The 20432-nt window shown below is 40.7% G+C and overlaps 1 protein-coding gene and 1 long non-coding RNA gene across 3 annotated transcripts; one reads left to right on the top strand and one right to left on the bottom strand.

Annotated features, from left to right (window-relative positions):
• Positions 1-2893: 2893 nt before the first annotated feature.
• On the bottom strand, positions 2894-6017 carry mibp2 (muscle-specific beta 1 integrin binding protein 2). Of its 2 annotated transcripts, XM_055921881.1 has the most exons (8): positions 5754-6017; positions 5147-5237; positions 4839-4887; positions 4478-4664; positions 3928-3999; positions 3701-3807; positions 3450-3544; positions 2894-3200 (listed from the first exon to the last, which is right to left on the bottom strand). In XM_055921881.1, the coding sequence occupies exons 1-7, from the start codon at positions 5777-5779 to the stop codon at positions 3459-3461; spliced, it is 618 nt and encodes a 205-aa protein (XP_055777856.1). In that variant the 5' UTR covers positions 5780-6017; the 3' UTR covers positions 2894-3200; positions 3450-3458. The 2 variants fall into 2 exon arrangements, with proteins under 2 accessions (XP_055777856.1, XP_055777857.1); XM_055921882.1 differs by lacking the exons at positions 4839-4887; positions 5754-6017.
• Positions 6018-10654: 4637 nt separating this feature from the next.
• LOC129854620 (uncharacterized) lies at positions 10655-16793 on the top strand. Its single transcript, XR_008759341.1, has 2 exons — positions 10655-15222; positions 16622-16793. It is a non-coding gene; the product is annotated as an uncharacterized LOC129854620 (long non-coding RNA).
• Positions 16794-20432: the final 3639 nt, after the last annotated feature.

Below are 20432 nucleotides of genomic sequence, written 5' to 3'. Positions count from 1 at the left end.
CATACAGTACAATGCACATGTAGGCTACTTCCACAGCTTTACATTGCAATGAGAGAAAACCAAGACTGACAAAGTGAGGATGTTTCCATGTGCTAGTGGCTCCCTCACAGCAGCTGCAGGACAGTATGTTTCTCTCTCTGTCCTAGTGGTCCCACGCTCTCTGTCATCCATTACACACAAACACACACTGAAGCTGTTTGTCTGAATGGCATCAGACAGGCATTGCCTGTCCAGACACGCTCTGTCTGGTCGCCAGGAGACACAGTGACTGTTAGGTTACACTGTCCTTACCTTAGTTCACCGTTTCAGCTGGTAACTTCCTGGTATTTACCGAGAAATTATGTGCTTTCTGGTATTTCAAATAGTTCAAAACAATTGATGATGATTGGTTAGAGATTAATTTTTAAAGAAACTAAAGCATGTTTAATTATTATATAATAACCACTTTCTCCTGATATGACCAAGTTTTGTTTTCAGAGGTTGCAACTTTAATTAAATTCAGTTTGAGGTGTATGTAATGGCATAATTGATACAATGGTGTAAATGTGGCAGAATGCACCTGGAACAGAGACAGAGTTATGATTGTGTGTGTGGGTATGTGTGTGTTTGTGCCCACCTGGGTTATTGTATTGTGGTGTCATGGGGGAGTGTATGAGGGGTTATGTTATTGTGGTGTGTGTTGTTGGATGAGCTCAGGGTGACACATCCAACATACACTCACACATAGCAAGTTCAAATGTGTCAAAGGAGGCCATGTGTGTGTGGATCTTGTCACTGCGCTGTGTCACCTTGTGTGTGGAGCATATACAGTGTGTGCACAGGACATTGTGTTTGTTTGTGTGTGTACGGTACATGTCATTTCCTTACTTCCTCAAAGTGCGTATAGAGACAAAGCATGCTGGACACATTCAATGGGAGAGACAAACAGCTGAACTCTATTCATTTGAAAAGTGGGCAAGAGGCCAATGCTTGTCCTCATATTGGGCTGTGTCCTATTTTCTCAGCACGTGTTACATAACACGCCTCTACAACCAGACAGAAAAAAACTCCCCTGGAAAATTCCCCTCAACTCGCCTAGCGATCCGCCCTGCATGCTGACTCACGCCCCCATGGCCCAAGACGTTCTGTCTGGTTCAGGGTTCTGATGTGGGTTGGTGGCGAGGGTCTTTTCCTTCCGCTGCAACATTACTTATACTCCTGACATCTTATTCCCATTACAGGGAAAACATGCTTTACATTGAGTGCATATGAAGGACATACTTAAGACATATATGCCCCTTATATAAAGTATGTGTACAGTAAGCAACTTCTACTGCATCATTTGAATAATTTAATGTATCACCTCTACTATACCCCTATCATAGGAGTCCTATGGGGAAATCATTATGGCATTACTAACACTAGTTCTCATCAATTTCAAGTTCTTTTCATTTATCAAATATCAATCTTTTCATTTATCAAATAGCAGACCGTCTAAAATATTTGATTTAACAGATTAAAAGATTTCAGTTTATAGGCCTATTTGTCTTATTCACCGTTTCCTTGAAATGTGTTATAAAGGACCATATGGCTCTGGTCAAAAGTAATGCACTATATAGGGAATAGTCTGCCATTCGGGATGCAGATTGGTTTCAGCAAACAGTTATTTGACCTCTTCCAGTCGTAGGTCAGTTTGCTCTCTTTTCATAGCCTGGTGGAATACACTGAGCTGTCCCGTTTCATTAGTGAAGCAGAGTAATTCAGTGTGGATTCCAGCCTACCGGTTCTCCCTAAACTGAAGGTGTGGCATTTATATCGCATGTCGTTGTACATGTAGCCTTGAATATCAGGCTTCTCCACCACCAGACTTAATTCAGTAAGCAGAGACCGAGAGTATCATGGTGTCAGGCTGTGTGGCCTAAATCTGCTGTACACAACATGCCAGTGGACTAATGGTCTGGGACTCGATCCAAAAACACACAATGTAGTCTTCACTGAACAGTTGCACATGGAAATCTAGCCAAAATCTAGAATGTTACTATGTCATTATCTGTTGAACAAAACAACTCTTCCATAGTTTTGGTTGGTTGTAACTGTCATCCAAGAGTTGCTGAAGTTCCTTGAGTAACAAAACAACCTTGACATATAGGCTATCCTGGGACAGCACAATGTTTTAGTCTAGAATGTACTAAATGTAATGAGCTACTTGTTGCCAATGAGACAGCAATGTCAACAAACAAACCCAGCCTGACTAGCCAATAGCAACAGGGCATGAGCTGGTGGTGTAGCAGTCTTTACCTGGAGTTCAGTTTGTTACATGGAAGTTCTAGAATCTACTATCTATGAAGTCAAAACTCTGTAGAAATAAGCATACTGTACAGAGTGGCTAAATTCAGAGAAAAAAAAGCAGCAACGTGTCATGAACTTTGAGGGTGGATTTTCCAGTGAAGCAGATCTTACTGGTTGTCAAGGTCACAGTGTAGTCTCGTGATCACACCCTGCTATCACCCGTGCCAACTGTTGCCGGGGGGCTAGATAGCGAGCGTTGCCGCGGGGACCTGTGTTTAGTGGTGTCCCGCCTCAGGTTGCAGCGTTTAAGAAAAGACAGTGTTGAAAAGGGAACACCACAAGGAGCAGTTAGCTCTGCCCTGGCTGGCTTGGGATGTGTCTGACAGATGTAAACACACTGCCAATGGAAGGGTGGAAGCAGAACTACAAGTCATACCACAGTAAACAAAGTCAACAGATGTCTAGGTGGAGCGATAGTCATGGGATTAAACTCCATTATGTCCAGTAGAACTGGAGGAAACCTTCATATCCTGGTCCAGTTGAACGGTATAGGGATGCACTTCATGCCAACAGGTTGAATAATACAGTAGAAACCAACAGTTATAGAAGACAACAGAGAGTAGAGTGTTTTAGCAGGAGGATTGTTTATTGGTGTTGTGCTTTGAGCTGCAACCCTCAACTGTTCTATTGTCATCTCTGTGACCGACTGCCTGGTGGCTCGTAACAAAGCAATAAATATGGAGGATATAAAACCATGCCTGCATATAATGCCAGGGAATAATTTACACTAGAAAAGAGTAATGCCAGTGACAGCAGCAGGTGGTAGAAAGTGTGGTGCTAGCTGCAGGCCAGAAAGACGTAGAAATGTTTAAGGCAAGGCACACCTCTCCTCCTGCAGGCAGATATAGCCTTGTCTTAGCCGATAGACTGACCTGGAAGAACACAGAACACAAACCTATTAGTTGTGATTTATACAACACATACACCTAGTATATTTAGACGCACAACTATTCGTTGTTTTACACAAGAAAACTCACGTTTATTTACACAACAAAATTCTCTCACACAATGCTACATTTATTTACATAACTATTTGTTAGTATTTACAGGTAGTGATGTTTTCAAGGTTGAGGCTGACATGCGGGGGACAATAATGAGTGTGGGACAGGAAGGAAACATACCTTTGTTGCTTACAGACACTTCTGGATGTTGTTCAGGACGTCTTCGTAGACAGCGTTGTACAGCTGTTCCTTTGACTTAGTTCCATCTAGCTGCACTGTAAACACCACACAAATAATTATTAACATGACATGTATTATATTAACCCATATGCCTTGTACACACACACACAGAAGCATTACACATTTATCACAAACACATGATTTAATGGGAGCACGGATTTACTGTGCACATACACAAACCAAACACTTACCAACATCAACTCCTGATGTTTCCATGATGATCTTGTGTTTGGTGTACATGGGCCAGACGTGACCATCAAACAGACCCGGGGGATCTGGTACCTTGTAGTTTCTTGAGCTGCACACAGGACACACACACACCTGGGATTAGCTGAAAGGTTACTTCACAACAGTAAAGCAGCAAAAGCTGGATGTTCAGGTAGATATATCCGTGTTTGAGTTTCAGTGTTTAACTTACCACCTCCTCTTTCTGCAAACTTCGTATGGAATGGAAATAAAATAGCGTTGGTTCAGCACGTCGATCAAAGGTCTGCAGGAACACAAACAGAATTGGAAATATTACATTTTGAAAAATATATGAAAGTACGTCTCACTCCTGTGTGGAATGTACCGGCCCCTCATCCAGAGTTTTAGGGAGAGAACAGACACTCCAGACAGGCTTTTCACTCATAGGTGTGAAAGCATTTCATTTTCATTTTACATGCTTGTTACTTAGTTAAACAGGAAGAAATAGTCAAAGTATTGACCAAGTGTACTGGTGTTACTACTACTATAATACTGTGGTATTATACTTTACATATAACTACAAAGCTGCTAAATGAACCAGATCTTGAATTACTGATGTTCTACTGAGAGAGACACAGAAACACATTCTGTCCTCCTCACCCAGAGTTGAGGAGCAGGACGAGAAGTAGAAGGACAGAGACACAGAAACACATTCTGTCCTCCTCACCCAGAGTTGAAGAGCAGGACGAGAGGAAGAAGGAGAGAGAGACAAGAGTCCTCACCCGTAGGTGTAAAGCAGGAATCCTTCCACGATGAGGATGTGAGTTCCCTCATCCCTGTGGTCAGACTCCGGGAGAATCTCGGTATCCAAGGTGTTGTTGACGCCGTGCGACCTTTCAAACTTCACCGGGTCGTCAAGCCAGGCGTAGATGGTACTCATCATGGCGTCCATGTCGAGGGCAGTGATGACTGGAGGGATGATGGAAAGGCATATAAAAGGAGAGAGCGAGTGAGAAATGGAGAGATGTACAGCTAAAATCCACCTTCTAGGTTAAGAAGCATGATGATTGTATTAAGTAGTAGTGTTACACACCCACACACACAGACCCCCCCCCCAACCCTTCCAGAAAGAACCCATCTTACCATCATACTGCTTAAAGCCATCTTCACCAACTTCAATCTGATCTTGTGGCTGAAACATACATGAATGAGATGTACCCAGGTACATTCTAACATTCTGCCATTTGAACACCTCTCAGGGTCTGCCAACCCTCCCGCACGCCTCTCTCCCAACACACACTGAAGGAAATACTAGTTCTTCTATCCAAGCAATGACATCCATATAGATTCAAAGCTCTGACGAATCTAGCCCATGCGCAATGTGCGTTTACTCTATCACTAGCATAACAACAACAGTAATAGCTATAGTAATACACTCATAAGAGACTCACCTTGAAAAAGTCATCCTGATGAACCACACAACAGTTGGGAAGGTTCTTGATCAGTTTGTTGGTGAGGGTGGTCTTTCCCCCGTTGGTGACGCTGTAAAGACATACACAATCACATATGGTAAAAACACCACAAGGGAGGGCGCTGTATTGTACAAGGTCGCTGGCATTACATGTGAATGGCAACTAGTACGCAGAGGGACAGATAACGATTTACACACGTTTGTATTCTTTTAGCGCCGCAAGTAACATTGTAATGTTAAATCGCCCGACGCTGGCAACATTATTGTTGTGAATTTCGTTACAATGTTTCACCAACGTTTTAATGACGGCTGCACACGTATTACATTGTCACAACCGGAAACTAACCTCTTCGCCACAGACAGAAGGGGTTATAAATATATTGGTATTCGCTCCCGGAGCGATGAGGCTGTCAGAACCACATTTTGGGTATTTATTAGACAATGGAAATATACTGTTGAAAAGGGAAGGGCTGTAAAGTCGCCACGATGACAGAAAGATAACGGACAAGCGGTATTCCTATGGAACGCGCCCAGCCCCACGTGCTGCGGCCTAGTAGGCTATATTACCGGTATTTCAAGACACTCACCCGCCGATGCCGATAATGTACTTCATCTTGTCAGACAGTGAAAGTTCAGGAAACTTGCAAAAAACGGCAAAAAAAACAGGACCGGTCAGCTCTCTGGGAACTCGGTGATCAGACGGAAGAAAGCTTCAAAAGAGAAGGTTCAGTAAACGTCAACTACTTGATTCTTCCATGTTTCAGAATATGGTGAAAGGTTGGACGATGTCACTTCGCTGTGTGCTTCCACCAAGAGAGAAATGAACTGCTAGGCTCACTACTACGCTTACTGCCAGATCAACGGTGATTGGCTATATAAATACTTCAGTCCCAGCAGAAACAAAAAAACACAGCCAATCAGGAAGCGTTGAAATCTTCACCCCCCCCTTTTTCCTCGCCCACCTTTTTTTCTAGAGCCAATTCAAATAATACTTTATTGCAAAAAATTGAGATTTGGTTGTTGTCTGAAAAAGGAAAAAAATAAAACACTTGTTCGTTCTTTGTCACCTCCCAATTGCCCCATCGTCTGTATTGGTTTGCTATGTATTTGTCATTAGCTTTATCTGATAAATTGTTCTGCTGATATAATTTGGTTTTATAGACATTCTGTACTGAGGAGTGACAAAGGTAGGTGTTCATTGTACACAGTGTATATTTCCTGAGAAACTGCTAGGCAATGTACAAGCTGTATATATTCTATACAGTACCAGTCAAAAGTCTGGACACACCTACTCATTGAAGGGGTTTTCTTTAACTAGACTTTTCTATATTGTAGAATAATAGTGAAGACATCAAAACTGTGAACTGACACATATGGAATCACGTAGTAACCAAAGAAAAATGTTAAGCAAATCGAAATATATTTTATATTTGAGATTCTTCAAAGTAGCCACCCTTTGCCTTGATGACAGCTTTGCACACTCTTGGCATTCTCTCAACCAGCTTCACCTGGAATGCTTTTCCAACAGTCTTGATGGAGTTCCCACATATGCTGAGCACTTGTTGGCTGCTTTTCCTTCACTCTGCAGTCCAACTCATCCCAAACCATCTCAATTGCTGGTTAAGTGTGCCTTGAATTCAGGCACCCCCACACCATCACACCCCCATGCTTCACGGTGGGAACCACACATGCGGAGATAATCCGTTCACCTACTCTGCTTCTCACAAAGACACGGCGGTTGGAACCAAAATTTCACATTTGGACTCATCATACCAAAAGGACAGATTTCCACCGGTCTAATGTCCATTGCTCATGTTGTTTGGCCGAAGCAAGTCTCTTCTTCTTATTGGTGTCCTTTAGTAGTGGTTTCTTCGCAGAAATTCGACCATGAAGGCCTGATTCACGCAGTCTCCTCTGAAAAGTTGATGTTGAGACGTGTCTGTTACTTGAACTCTGTGAAACATTTATTTGGGCTGCAATTTCTGAGGCTGGTAACTCTAATGAACTTATCCTCTGATGCTGAGGTAACTCTGGGTCTTCCTTTCCTGTGGCGGTCCTCATAAGAGCCAGTTTCATCATAGCGCTTGATGGTTTTTGCAACTGCAAGTTCTTGAAATGTTCCCTATTGACTGACCTTCATGTCTTAAAGCAAATATGGACTGTCGTTTCTCTTTGCTTATTTGAGTTGTTCTTGCCATAATATGGACTCAGTCTTTTACCAAATAGGGCTATCTTCTGTATACCACCCCCATCTTGTCACAACACAACTGATTGGCTCAAATGCATTTAAAGAAAGAAATTCCAATTTAACAAGGCACACCTGTTAATTGAAATGCATTTCAGGTGACTACCTCGTGAAGCTGATTGAGAGAATGCCAAGAGTGTGCAAAGGATGTCCTCAAGGCATAGGGTGGATACTTTGAAGAATCTCAAATATAAAATATATTTTGATATATTTAACATTTCTTTGGTTACTACATGATTCCATATGTGTTATTTCATAGTTTGTATGTCTTCACTGTTATTCTACAATGTAGAAAATAGGCAAAAATACAGAAAAACCCTTGAATGAGTAAGTGAATACCTATGCAAACTGTTGACTGGTACTGTACTTACGGTCTTAGAACCCCCCCAAGATAATAAGATAAAGGTAATTATTTTTAATTGCATCATGTTTTTGCTCTCTTCACTTTCTCCTGCTGACCTCGTCGCTTTGTTTACTAGTATCCACCCTTTCCGCAATGTGACACAGTTTTCTGAGGTTTGAAACCAAAATATCTCCTACAGATGGTTTTCTGCCCCCTCAGAACCTCAGCTATGAGTAGTTGGCTGCCAACAGTATGTTTGTTTCCAAAATGGCACCCTATTCCCTACATAGTGAACTACTTTTGATCAGGGCCCAACGAGCTCTGGTCAAAAGAAGTGCACTATATAAGAGATAGGGTACCATTTGGGATGCAAAATGAATAAAATCCGGTTCTGACTTGTGTTGTGAGGCGGCTGTGGCCATTCATGGCTACAGGGACTTAATTGTCTTATAAATCAATTCAGAGACATACTTTATTTAAAAAAACATGTTCCTTGTTAAAGTTGACATTGACCATCAAAAGCAAGCTATTAACAACTAAAATACTAAGATAGGATGTGTAAACATTTATAGCCACTCTTTTCCATTTCTATTCTGTGACAAAACAGAATATACCAATTAACAATTCTGGTTAGAGTGCCTTGGTCTTTAGGGTTAGCTCCTCAAACATTCAGCCTTTCCTTTCCCAACTCTTTCATGTATTTGTGAAACTGAATGCATTCCTCTCAAAAAATAGGACTCCGACACCCACCATCTCAGATTGTTTCCAAAAATAGTTTGTTGTTAGAAACAGGTAAGATTAGCATTCCTGCAACATTATTTTGTTGAAATATAATTTGATCTTTGAGAAATTAAGATAATTGATTGCACCCAAATTGGCCATTTTAATTTATAGGATTTATATAATATTCAATAATTATATTACTTAACATCCGATTTGAACCAAACTTTTTTCCAACTATGAGTAAGACATGGCGAATCCAAAGAAGTGATCAAAAGCCATCCACGGACCCCCCACTCTAATCCCACACCAAAAATGAGTATATAGTACTGTACTATCAATTCTCTATGTTTGACTAGTAGTATGCAGCTGCAGCTCGGAATAGTATTTATTCATCCAATGTAATGTATTCTCAGTGAAACTGTTAAAGGGATAGGTAACCCAAATTACAAAATTATATACATATTGGTTTTCTTAACCTGTAAGCAGTTTATGGACCAGGTATAACAGCAACCAATGCTTTCGTTTTGTTTACCTGGCCACTGTTTCGACTGCTAACTGAGCGCGGAAATGCTAATATAAGTATCACTGACTTGCATTGGATTTGTGCCACAAATGTTAAAAAGATAGCATTTGAAACAGTGGCCAAGTAAACAAAATCAAAGCATGGGTTGCTGTTATAACTGGTCATTTGACTGCTTACAGGGGAAGAAAATCCATATGTAATTTGGGTGAACTATTCCTTTAACAATCTGGGGGGGGGACAGCACCATGTAGTGGTCAGAACCTGGTAATATCAGGATGTAGGATGGGACATAAACCCATCAACTTCAATGATTAAAACATCACCAAATTCACTGAGAATACATAACATAGTATGAATAAAAATACTCTGAGCCGCAGCTCCGTACTACTAGTCAAACATAGAGAACTGATACTTTGTACACACATTTGGGGTGTCATTAGCGTGGGATGTGGTAGAATACATTAATACATACATTACATTGGATGAATAAATACTATTCCGAGCTGCAGCTGCATACTACTAGTCAAACATAGAGAATTGATACTACAGTACTATATACTCATTTTTGGTGTGGGATTAGAGTGGGGGGGGCTGTGGATGGCTTTTGACAACTTCTTTGGATTCCTCATGTCTTACTCATTGTTAGAAAAAGGTTTGGTCCAAATCGGATGTTAGGTACTATATTTATTGAATATTATATGAATCCTATAAATTAAAATGGCCAATTTTCTTAATTTGTCAGAGATCAAATTATATTTCAACAAAATAATGTTGCAGGAATGCTTATTTTATCTCTTTCTAACTACAACAACGATTTAAGAAAAATCTAACATGGTGGGTGCTGAATGGCTTGCTGAAATGACATGGACCGACCAATGAGAGTGAGAGTTTCCAAGAGCATATGCAGTAAGTGTGGAGTATGTAGTGTATGGCTTATTCACAGTATACACATGACCGTCAGCTACAGTTACGGTTGATTTTACTGTTAAATAACATGCACACACAGAATGTTACTTAGGTCTGGAGAGATAGAGGAGACTGAAGTGTGTGTGTGTGTGTGAGTGTTCAACATGGGAATGTCCTGACATCAAAGGAGACAACATGAAGCCACTCAAAGCAGGTTCAATTACACACAGCAGCTCTATCCTGTGTCAAATGGCACCCTATTGCCTACACAGTGCAGTTCTTTTGACTAGGGCCCATTTGGGGAATAGGGTGTAGGGAATAGGGTGCCATTTCAGATGCATCCCTAGACACCCCAGCTCCCCATTTCAATACACAATGCACAACGCCTGACTGACTGGCAGGAAAGAGTTCTCTGAAACTGAATGCCTCTCTGCTTTGTGTTCCATATTTCCACAAAATATGGGATTGTTTCCACAGTGTTATAAAGACTCTCTAAGATAATGATTTACTGATATCCATATTACATTCCCAATTCTTTGTTCACGGATAAACAAGTGCTTCAGATGCTAACAAGAATGAATGTAGCATGTGATATAGTTAGTTCACTGACCCACTGTGTTTTTCTACAAAAACTGGGCCAGCCAACAACCCTGTGGTCAAGCAGCAGCAAAACCAGCAGCAGCAGCACATGGTCAATGTTTACGCCAGAGATCCAAATGGTACCACATTCCCTCTATATAGTGCACTACTTTTGACCAGGGACCATAATGCTCTGGTCAAAAGTAGTGCACTATATAGGGAATAGGGTGCCATTTGGTACATACTGTAGACATCTGGCAGCGGGACAGATGCCATGGCCATGCTGCTATATAGAGACATGTGGAGCTGATTCAGCTGACTGCCATCCATATTCATTGTTACCAGTGTGATAGTTGTAACATGAATTTGTTATATAGTTGTGGAGCCCGACGAGTGAGGGAGTGATGACAGTACTACAGCTTGTCCCTCTCTCTGTTTCCCCCCAATGCCTCCCTCCTAGACAGACCTATCAGGTCTTTGTGTTCCTCTTCTGAGCCGAGCCCCAGAAAACACAAACACACACACCTTGCAGTCCCAGAAGTCTACAATGAAATTAAGCCTTGCTCTGCTGAATAATCAGATTTATGTCGTTCTACATTCTTAAAAGGGCAATTCCACCACTTTTCAACCTAATTTTCAATATCTCCAGCACAATACCAGTGTCTACGTATGTTAAAACGGCACATTTCTACATTTTGTAGAATAAAATAAAGTAAACAAGTTCTACTCGATGGCATCATCAAAATTGAAAACAATTTAAAAACAGTGATTTTCAAACACTATAAGATTTGCGGTGATGTGGGGAGCAAGAAAAACCCCTCCCACTGAGCACACCAGGTAATTCCAATGTGGATAATTGGGTAATATTTGGTTGAGACATTGATCAATGAGATTGGAATTTATATTCACCCACTCAAAAAGAGCCAAAAGTTGAGTTTCAAATGTGTTATCACTATGCTTGGAACCATCTAAAAGCACAACCAAACAATGTCAGATTTTTGGTTTAGTTGTCACCAAAATGTCTATCACTGCACTTTTAACCATGTAAAAGCACAGCAAAGTTCAAATGTGAATACAATGTCAGATATGTTGTTTATTTATACAACAGATGGTGTTACTCCTGTGCTTCATCTAATAGCAGAACCAAATGACCTGGATTACAGTTGAGATTACATTCAAAGTACATGGTGCAAGTGAAGAACGCTGATGGAGATTCTGCACAGATTATTACAGCAATTGTGAAGATCTCCACAGACCTGTGAATACCTACGCATGCTATCTTGAACATGCATGCTTTATTTGATTGAATAAGAAGAAGTGTATAGTTACAGTAACCTCAAAATGTGGCCATGTATGTGCTACTCACTGTAAGGTTGAACGTTAGGTTAGATTGTAAGATAGCCTTACATTTATGCTATTTATTGCAGTGGTTCCAAACTGTGGGGCACATTTCTTTTTTTAATGAACTCAGTCCAGCTTTCAACTTACTCTAGAAGGTTGTAATAGTAGAATGCACAAGGTGCAATACGAAATTGTAGTGCATCATCAGTTATCCTCCCTTGTAAATAAGAATTTGTTCTTAACTGACTTGCCTAGTTAAATAAAGGTTAAATAAATACCTTAGAGAGCTATTTATAACTTATCAGAAATGTCCAGATCAACTAGCCCATGTCAGCTAGGTTTCTCAGCCAACAGATTTTGTTGTAATGTTTGAGTCACTCATATCACACGAATAAACATTATACATAGCAAAATGTAAAGAATTGCAAGAAAATCAGCTTTAAAACTGCAACATTTTCTCTCCGAGGGGTGTGAACAGTTTGAGTCATGAACAGTGCTTGTTCCCATAGAAATAGATGTGGTCGCACGGGGGGCACGGGATGTTCCCTAACGCTGGAATCTTTTACTGTATTACAAAAGTAATATTGAATTGTATCCACATTTAAAAGAGATGTATCTACTGATGGATCTGTGCCATTGACTTATTAGTCTGGCATTAATTCCAGTTTGTCTACAAATTAATTATATGTTGGATTCACGTCTCCATCTCAACCAAAAATCTAAGTGAAAGAATAAGACTAAATCAAACTTTAAATACACTTGATATAAACTTTAATTTGATGTAGTCCTATTCTTTAAATTTGGTTTTTGGTTGAGATGGAGACATGAATCCAACATATCAATTATTAATTTGAAAACAAACTGGAATTGAAGATGGATAGTCACATCTGTGCCACTGACTTAGTCTAAGCAGAAGATACATCTTCTTCAAATGGTGATGTTTGGTTGCGTTGACAACCAAACACAATTCAATATCACTAAATATAATTTGTTTTGAAATAATAAACCCTAGGCCTATTGAATTGTCTATTTTTAGTTGAATTGAACAATAGCTGTTGATGACTTTGCTAATGCTACATAGTCCTAAATAGTATCATTGATGATTTATGGTTGATACATTATGGTCACATTTAATTTCCTCTGTTAAACCTACCCTTTAGAATGGGTTCAATAGCAACAGTGAATCTATTTAGTTTTTAGTTGGAGAGCTTTCAACAATCCTTCTCACGATAGCACATTGGTAATAGTCAGTGACAAATATCATAACTAACCAGTGCTGGGCTTGGTTAAAACCCTGGATAGGAGACCAAATGGTAGCTGTAGATAGATACATTCTCCAGTAAGGAGGTGCTACCCAGCCTATGGTTTTTTATTTGCTTGTGGATATAACGTTGAAGATCTGACGTTGTTTTAAAGTTACAAATTCAACATATTTTAGACAATCTATGTTGAAATGTGGTTACCATGGTGACATAATCCTGTGGATGAAATTTCACCATCAAACCAATGGTTGATAATTATTTTCAAATCGAATGTATTTTCCACATCACAATATGTTGACAAATTACGTTGAAACCACCTTGATTCCACCAGTTTGTGCCCAGTGGGTTCTCTCTGGCTATAAACTCGTTGCAGGTTTTGAAAATCACTGTTTGTCTTACTTTTAATCATTCCCTGTGATGTCACAAAGAAGCATTTTTAAGAGCTTAATTCTAATCTTTTTAACCACAGATCATAGTAATGTGACATTTTCACATATATAGACACTGGAATGGTGCTGGAGATAATGAATATGAAGTTGAAAAGTGGCAGAATTGTCCGTTAACATTTCATCCTATTTCCCCTGGGATACTAATGTTGATGATTCCTCTCCACTCTGCCATGGCTATCTGTTTATGTTACATAATGTCCCAAATGGCTAGTACACTATAAACATAATAGGGGGCCATTTGAGACACACACATCCTTGCTACAAAAGCACTCAGCACATTCAAATGACCTAATCACTCTAGTAGCTACACAACTCACTGCAAATCCAAACATATCAGGCAAAGGAGATAGGAGATGTATTCCCTATGCAAACATGTAATCCTTATGCAAAGAATCCTCAAATTTATCAGATGTTTCAGGATTTCTTCCCTGTACGATCTCATCTGGTGTGATAAAATAATCCTCGTTCTGTGCATCAGTTTACACATCTAAATGTACCTAGCTATATTTAATGTATAGCTATCACATGATAGGAGTAAAGCAGCTTATATCTATATGTGATGGCATACACTTAAACACTCCATGCGTGGTGTAACTGTTCCAGAGTCAAGTTATGCCTAGTTGGAGTCATTGTGTACAGTGAGTGAGAGATTGCAATACACCTTGTTCTGCTTGGCTACAAACTTTTTTTATTATGTGAGTAGATCTGCCCTCTGCTGGGCAATATTGAGACACCACTAGTGACATAACTTGATGAGGCTTGCCTTGCTGTCTGTCTATCACCCGCTTTAAAGGTACAATATGCAGAAATCGCTTCACCATTTCCTGGTAGTGAAAATTCTTAATAAACTCTGAACATGAATACATGGGCAAATGTTACGAAACATGATAATAATAGGCCTGCATTATGGTAGGCAGCTAATTGTTAAATTACATTTTCCAACCTTACCTTGGAAGGCCACTGTCTCTGCACTGATCTCCTGTGATTGAGACAACGCTAGCTAGCCAATGGGAACGTAGCAGAACCCCCTCTGAATAACGGGGCGTGGTTTTGGCTTAACTGCGTTGGGAAAAAGAAAGACGCGAGCTCACCTGTTTGTAGACCTGAAACCCGGGAATTATTTACCATTCATATGGCGAAAATGAATGAGGAAAGCATAGGCTTTTGGGATAAACGCAAAATAAGGTCTGAGGATAATATAGGCTTAGGATATCGTATACGTTTTGTTCTACGAGATAATATTAGTCAGTTAACATTTCCTTTATTAATTATGAAGCATTTATGTGCTTTTTCAAATTACACAAATGCTTCCAAATTCACAAAATATGACGTTAGCTGATGATTATCTCACAGAAGAAAACATATGTTTACCACAGACCTTAATACAAAAAACTCTTTGTCCATAGAACCATGTCAGAGTTAGTTCCTACAAAAAGACGCCATTAGGATAGAAAACAAAAACTGTATCAAGAAATTAGCTCAACATTGGAAAAATTGCCCGTTTGTAGTAGTAAAAAACAACAACAAAAAAGCACGAGAGTTTCGCAAGAATTGTCTGCTTTTTCTTGAATAAGTCTGCTTTTAGGTAATAATGTTTCATTGAACACCATATCCCAGAAAGCATTGCGCCAAGGCAAAGCAGGAAGATATTTTTTCGTCTGCAACTTCGGGAAGTTAGCCAGCAGGTATGTCTCTTACCTTATTTTTTTACCCCCACAAATCTATCTAATTAACTTAAATCTTATTTGAAATTAGTTCCAACCTTCAAAGTTCACAGCTACGTGTAGATGTATTTTCAAAATCGGTCCTCTGTCAAGTTTCAGAGTACAGTTTACTGATTTAGCAACCGGTAGTTAGAGGTTAGCTAGCTAACTTACTTAGCTGTCAGTTTGAAAACCACAACCTCGCTCTTTCCTGCTTGTGTCTTCAGGCCGCTCTGCGCTAGAGAAACCCTGAAATAAGTTGAATCTTCTTGGCCTATTTCAATTAAACGACTTTGGCAATGAAATAGCTATTGAGAGTAAGTACCTTCTACTGTAAGAATTTATCGAACTAGTGGCAGTACTACAAATATGGTCCCTCCCTAGTTAGTAGATTTGTAGACTTCTCTAGTTTGTAGTAGAGATTGTAAAAACACTATAGTAGAGCAGATGGTATCGAATAATGACTTTGTCTGTCTCAACGGTTCCAGGGTGAAATGAATAGCCTAGTTCCCTGAGTAAACAAAAGTATTTTATTCTAACTCTATCACCACCATCTGTGGAGGGTGAGGCAGAGGTGTCTGAGCTCACACCGCTCTGGGTATTTTTATAAAGTGGTCGTGTGAAACTACAGACAACAAATGAGAGATGTCTACTGTCTTGTCCTCCTGGGCCACAAGATGAAGGGCTGGTCTGTCTGTCTATCGAGTCATGGTTTATCCTCCACTATGGGTAGCAGTATTATAGAGTTGAATTTATTAGACTAAGTTTTTCAACTGAGAAGACTGGGTGTCAGCATGTTATTAAATATAGAATAATATAAGTTTTGAATGTTAAAAACCGACCATCTGGACCAGTTAAACTTGCGATGAAATCTATCTATGCCAGAGTTTTTTTCCCCCAGCGGTGGTGGTAAGGGTAACATGGGGCGGGGGGCCACTGCTGCTAAATTAATATATGTGAAATGGTGTATGCTATTGTACCGTCCATCGCTGTACTTTCACTGAGTCCCCCCCTAAGTCTCCTAGTCAGTGGACTATTCTGTAGTGTGATATTGAAGGGGAGTTTTGCTAGATGACATTTCAGGTGAAATATACAGTTTCTCTAGTAGGCAGGTACAGTAATGTGTTACTGGTGCTTGGCGCATGTTGCTCGAGTTCCTTCCTCTTATGACTTGGTTAGTCTCTCTTTTCCAGACCCACCTCTGTCCTTTTTATCTTTACCACAACTACCAATGCAACGCTGTCTAGTTAGCATACCATGCTACTACTAGAACTACATAGCCAGGTCACAAAATCTTCTGTCCATCACCAAATCTCACTTGATATTTAACATAACTAATGCAAAGATATGTCAACTGTCTTCTGATTCTATGTTTCCACAGGGTTGTGTTGCTCAGGCCCTGGGGAGAGTGGTGTGTGTCAGAGTGTGTGTTACAGAAACACCAGCAGTGAGTGTATGTCTGTCTGTAATCTGCTTCCGCCGGCTGTTTGTGGCATCGGCTGTGAAGTGAACAGGAAGACAGAGGGCTGAAGAGAGAGAAAAAGAAAGAAAGAGAAGAGAGAGGAAGCTGCCGTCAGCATGACTGAGTTCTGGGTGTGTTTCAGCTGCTGCATTGGAGAGCAGCCTCAGCCTGTGAGTACACACACACACACACACACACACACACACACACACACACACACACACACACACACACACACACACACACACACACACACACACAAGAAATCACTGTTTAGTTTACTCCTGACCTTTCAGTCTATGAAGTGTGGACACTAAAGGTGAAGGTGCTAGACACTGAAATAGAACCAGGCCTTCTCATCTTCTGTACTTCTTATCAGCCTGTGTGAGTGTCTGTTCATAAAACAGTTGCCTTTAGTAATACTACGATTTCTTTAATGCTTTACAGAAGAGGCGACGGAGAATAGACCGTTCAATGATCGGAGAACCAACCAACTTTGTTCACACAACACACGTAGGCTCAGGAGACATGGGCATTGGGCTCTCATCAGTATGTACTGACCACCTACCCTCACACAGAAAACAGAGCCTTATGTCATATCTACTAGGTAAAGATTCCAAGCAGTTACAAACCGTTATCCAAGTCTTCGGTTCATTATGACGGTGTGTGTGTGTGTGTGTGTGTGTGTATAGGTGAACTCTGTTCAAGCCCAGATGAAATCTAAAGGAGGTTATCAAGGAGGGTCTGAGAGCAATCAGGAATAATGAGGTGAGACACTTTCTGTTATAATGTGTTACTATTGTGTTAATACTATGATATCAACGTGTTATCAGTACTGTGTTGCTACTGGGATATCAACGTGTTATCAGTACTGTGTTGCTATTGGGATATCAACGTGTTATCAGTACTGTGTTGCTACTGTGATATCAACGTGTTATCAGTACTGTGTTGCTACTGTGATATCAACGTGTTATCAGTACTTTGTTACCGGCCAACAGCTCTGCACCCCGCAGTAACTGGCCCAAGACCCCCCCCCCCCCCCCCCCCCCTTGCTTCTCCTTCACCCAAATCCAGGCAGCTGATGTCCTGAAAGAGCTGCAAAATCAGGATCCCTACAAATCAGCTGGGCTAGACAAACTGGACCCTCTCTTTCTAAAATTATCCGCCGCCATTGTCGCAACCCCTATTACTAGTCTGTTCAACCTCCCTTTCGAATCGTCTGAGATTCCTATAGATTGGAAAGCGGCCGCGGTCATCCCCCTCTTCAAATGGGGAGCCCCTCTAGACCCAAACTGTTACAGACCTGTATCCATCCTGCCCTGCCTTTCTAAAGTCTTCGAAAGCCAAGTGAACAAACAGATCACCGATCATTTCGAATCCCACTGTACCTTCTTCGCTGTGCAATCTGGTTTCTGAGCGGTCACTGTGCACCTCAGCCACGCTCAAGGTCCTAAACGATATTATAACCACCATCGATAAAAGACAGTACTGTGCAGCCGACTTCATCGACCTGGCCAAGTCTTTCGACTCTGTCAATCAACGTATTCTGTCAGGTCGCAGTTGCAAATGAGAACTTGTTCTCAACCAGCCTACCTGGTTAAATAAATGTGAAATTAATAAATTCTTATCGGCAGACTCAACGGCCTTGGTTTCTCTAATGTCTGCCTCGCCTGGTTCACTAACTACTTCTCAGACAGAGTTCAAATTGGAGGGCCTGTTGTCCGGACCTCTGGCAGTCTCTATGGGGGTGCTACAGGGTTCAATTCTCAGGCTGACTCTTTTCTCTGTATTTATCAATGATGTTGCTCTTGCTGCTGGTGATTCTTTGATCCACCTCTACGCAGATGACACCATTCTATTTACATCTGGCCCTTCTTTGGACACTGTGTTAATAAACCTCCAAACGAGCTTCAACGCCGTACAACACTCCTTCCGTGGCCTCCAACTGCTCTTAAACGCTAGTAAAACTAAATGCATGCTCTTCAACCGATCGCTGCCCGCTCCCGCCTGCCTAGCATCACTACTCTGGATAGTTCTGACTTAGAATATGTGGACAACTATAAATACCTAGGTGTCTGGCTAGACTGTAAATTCTCCTTCCAGACTCATTAAGCATAACCAATCCAAAATTAAATCTAAAATCGGATTCCTATTTTGCAACAAAGCCTCCTTCACTCATGCTGCCAAACATACCCTCGTAAAACTGACTATCCTGCCGATCCTTGACTTCGGCGATGTCATTTACAAAATAGCCTTCAACACTCTACTCAGCAAATTGGATGCAGTCTATCACAGTGCCACCCATTTTGTCACCAAAGCCCCATATACCACCCACCACTGCGGCCTGTATGCTCTCGTTGGCTGGTCCTTGTTACATATTCGTTGCCAAACCCACTGGCTCCAGGTCATCTATAAGTCTTTGCTAGGCAAAGCTCCCCCTTATCTCAGCTCACTGGTCACCATAGCAACATCCACCCATAGCACACGCTCCAGCAGGTATATTTCACTGGTCATCCCCAAAGCCAACACCCTCTTTGGCTGCCTTTCCTTACAGTTTTCTGCTGCCAATGACTGGAACAAATTGCAAAAATCACTGAAGTTGGAGACTCATATCTCCCTCACTAACTTCAATCATCGGCTGTCAGAGCAGCTTACCGATCGCTGCAGCTGTACACAGCCCATCTGTTGATAGCCCATCTAACCAACTACCTACCTCATCTCCATGTTTGTTTGTTTTCTGCTCTTTTGCACACCAGTATTTGTACTTGCACATGCTCATCTGCACATCTATCACTCCAGTCTTAATTGCTAAATTGTACTTATTTCGCCACTATGGCCTATTTATTGCCTTACCTCCTTACTTCATTTGCACACACTGTATACAGATTTTCTATTGTGTTATTGACTGTACGTTTGTTTATCCCATGTTTAATTCTGTTGTTTTTGTCGCACTGCTTTGCTTTATCTTGGCCAGGTCGCAGTTGTAAATGAGAACTTGTTCTCAACTGGCCTACCTGGTTAAATAAAGGTGAAATACATTTTTAAAAACTACTGTGATATCAACGTGTTTTCAGTACTGTTACTACTGTGATATCAACGTGTTTTCAGTACTGTTACTACTGTGATATCTACGTGTTTTCAGTACTGTTACTACTGTGATATCTACGTGTTTTCAGTACTGTTACTACTGTGATATCTACGTGTTTTCAGTACTGTTACTACTGTGATATCTACGTGTTTTCAGTACTGTGACGTCAACGTATTATCAGTACCCTGTTGCTACTGTGATGTCAACATGTTATCAGTACTGTGTTAACATGCTCCTTGTGTCTACGAAAGCTTCATTCAACGTTTGTGTAATAAGTTTAAACTTTACATTAATGTACATTTGCCAGCCAGCTGCATATACACTGCTTTACATGAATGTGATGTGTGTATGTATTATTTGTCCACAGACAGATAAGAAGCCTGTGCTAACTACTGCTGTAGATCTGAAGAGGAGACATTGTAAAGACACTTATCTGAACCAGACAAAGGACCAAATGATGAAACCACCCAGGAACGTGTATATAATTCATTTATATTAAATCACTGCTATCTGTCTGTCTGCCATGCTGTTGCACTGTAAGAGTAGAAAACGGATCACAATTGTGTGTGTGTGTGTGTGTGTGTGTGCGCCTGTGTGAACAAATGTTTTACTCAAATGTTCAGGAGTGTGTGGTCGTGTTTT

The sequence above is a fragment of the Salvelinus fontinalis genome, chromosome 4 (assembly GCF_029448725.1).
Source record: "Salvelinus fontinalis isolate EN_2023a chromosome 4, ASM2944872v1, whole genome shotgun sequence".
NCBI lineage: Eukaryota > Metazoa > Chordata > Actinopteri > Salmoniformes > Salmonidae > Salvelinus > Salvelinus fontinalis.
This window is presented reverse-complemented; position numbering and strand designations above follow the sequence as displayed.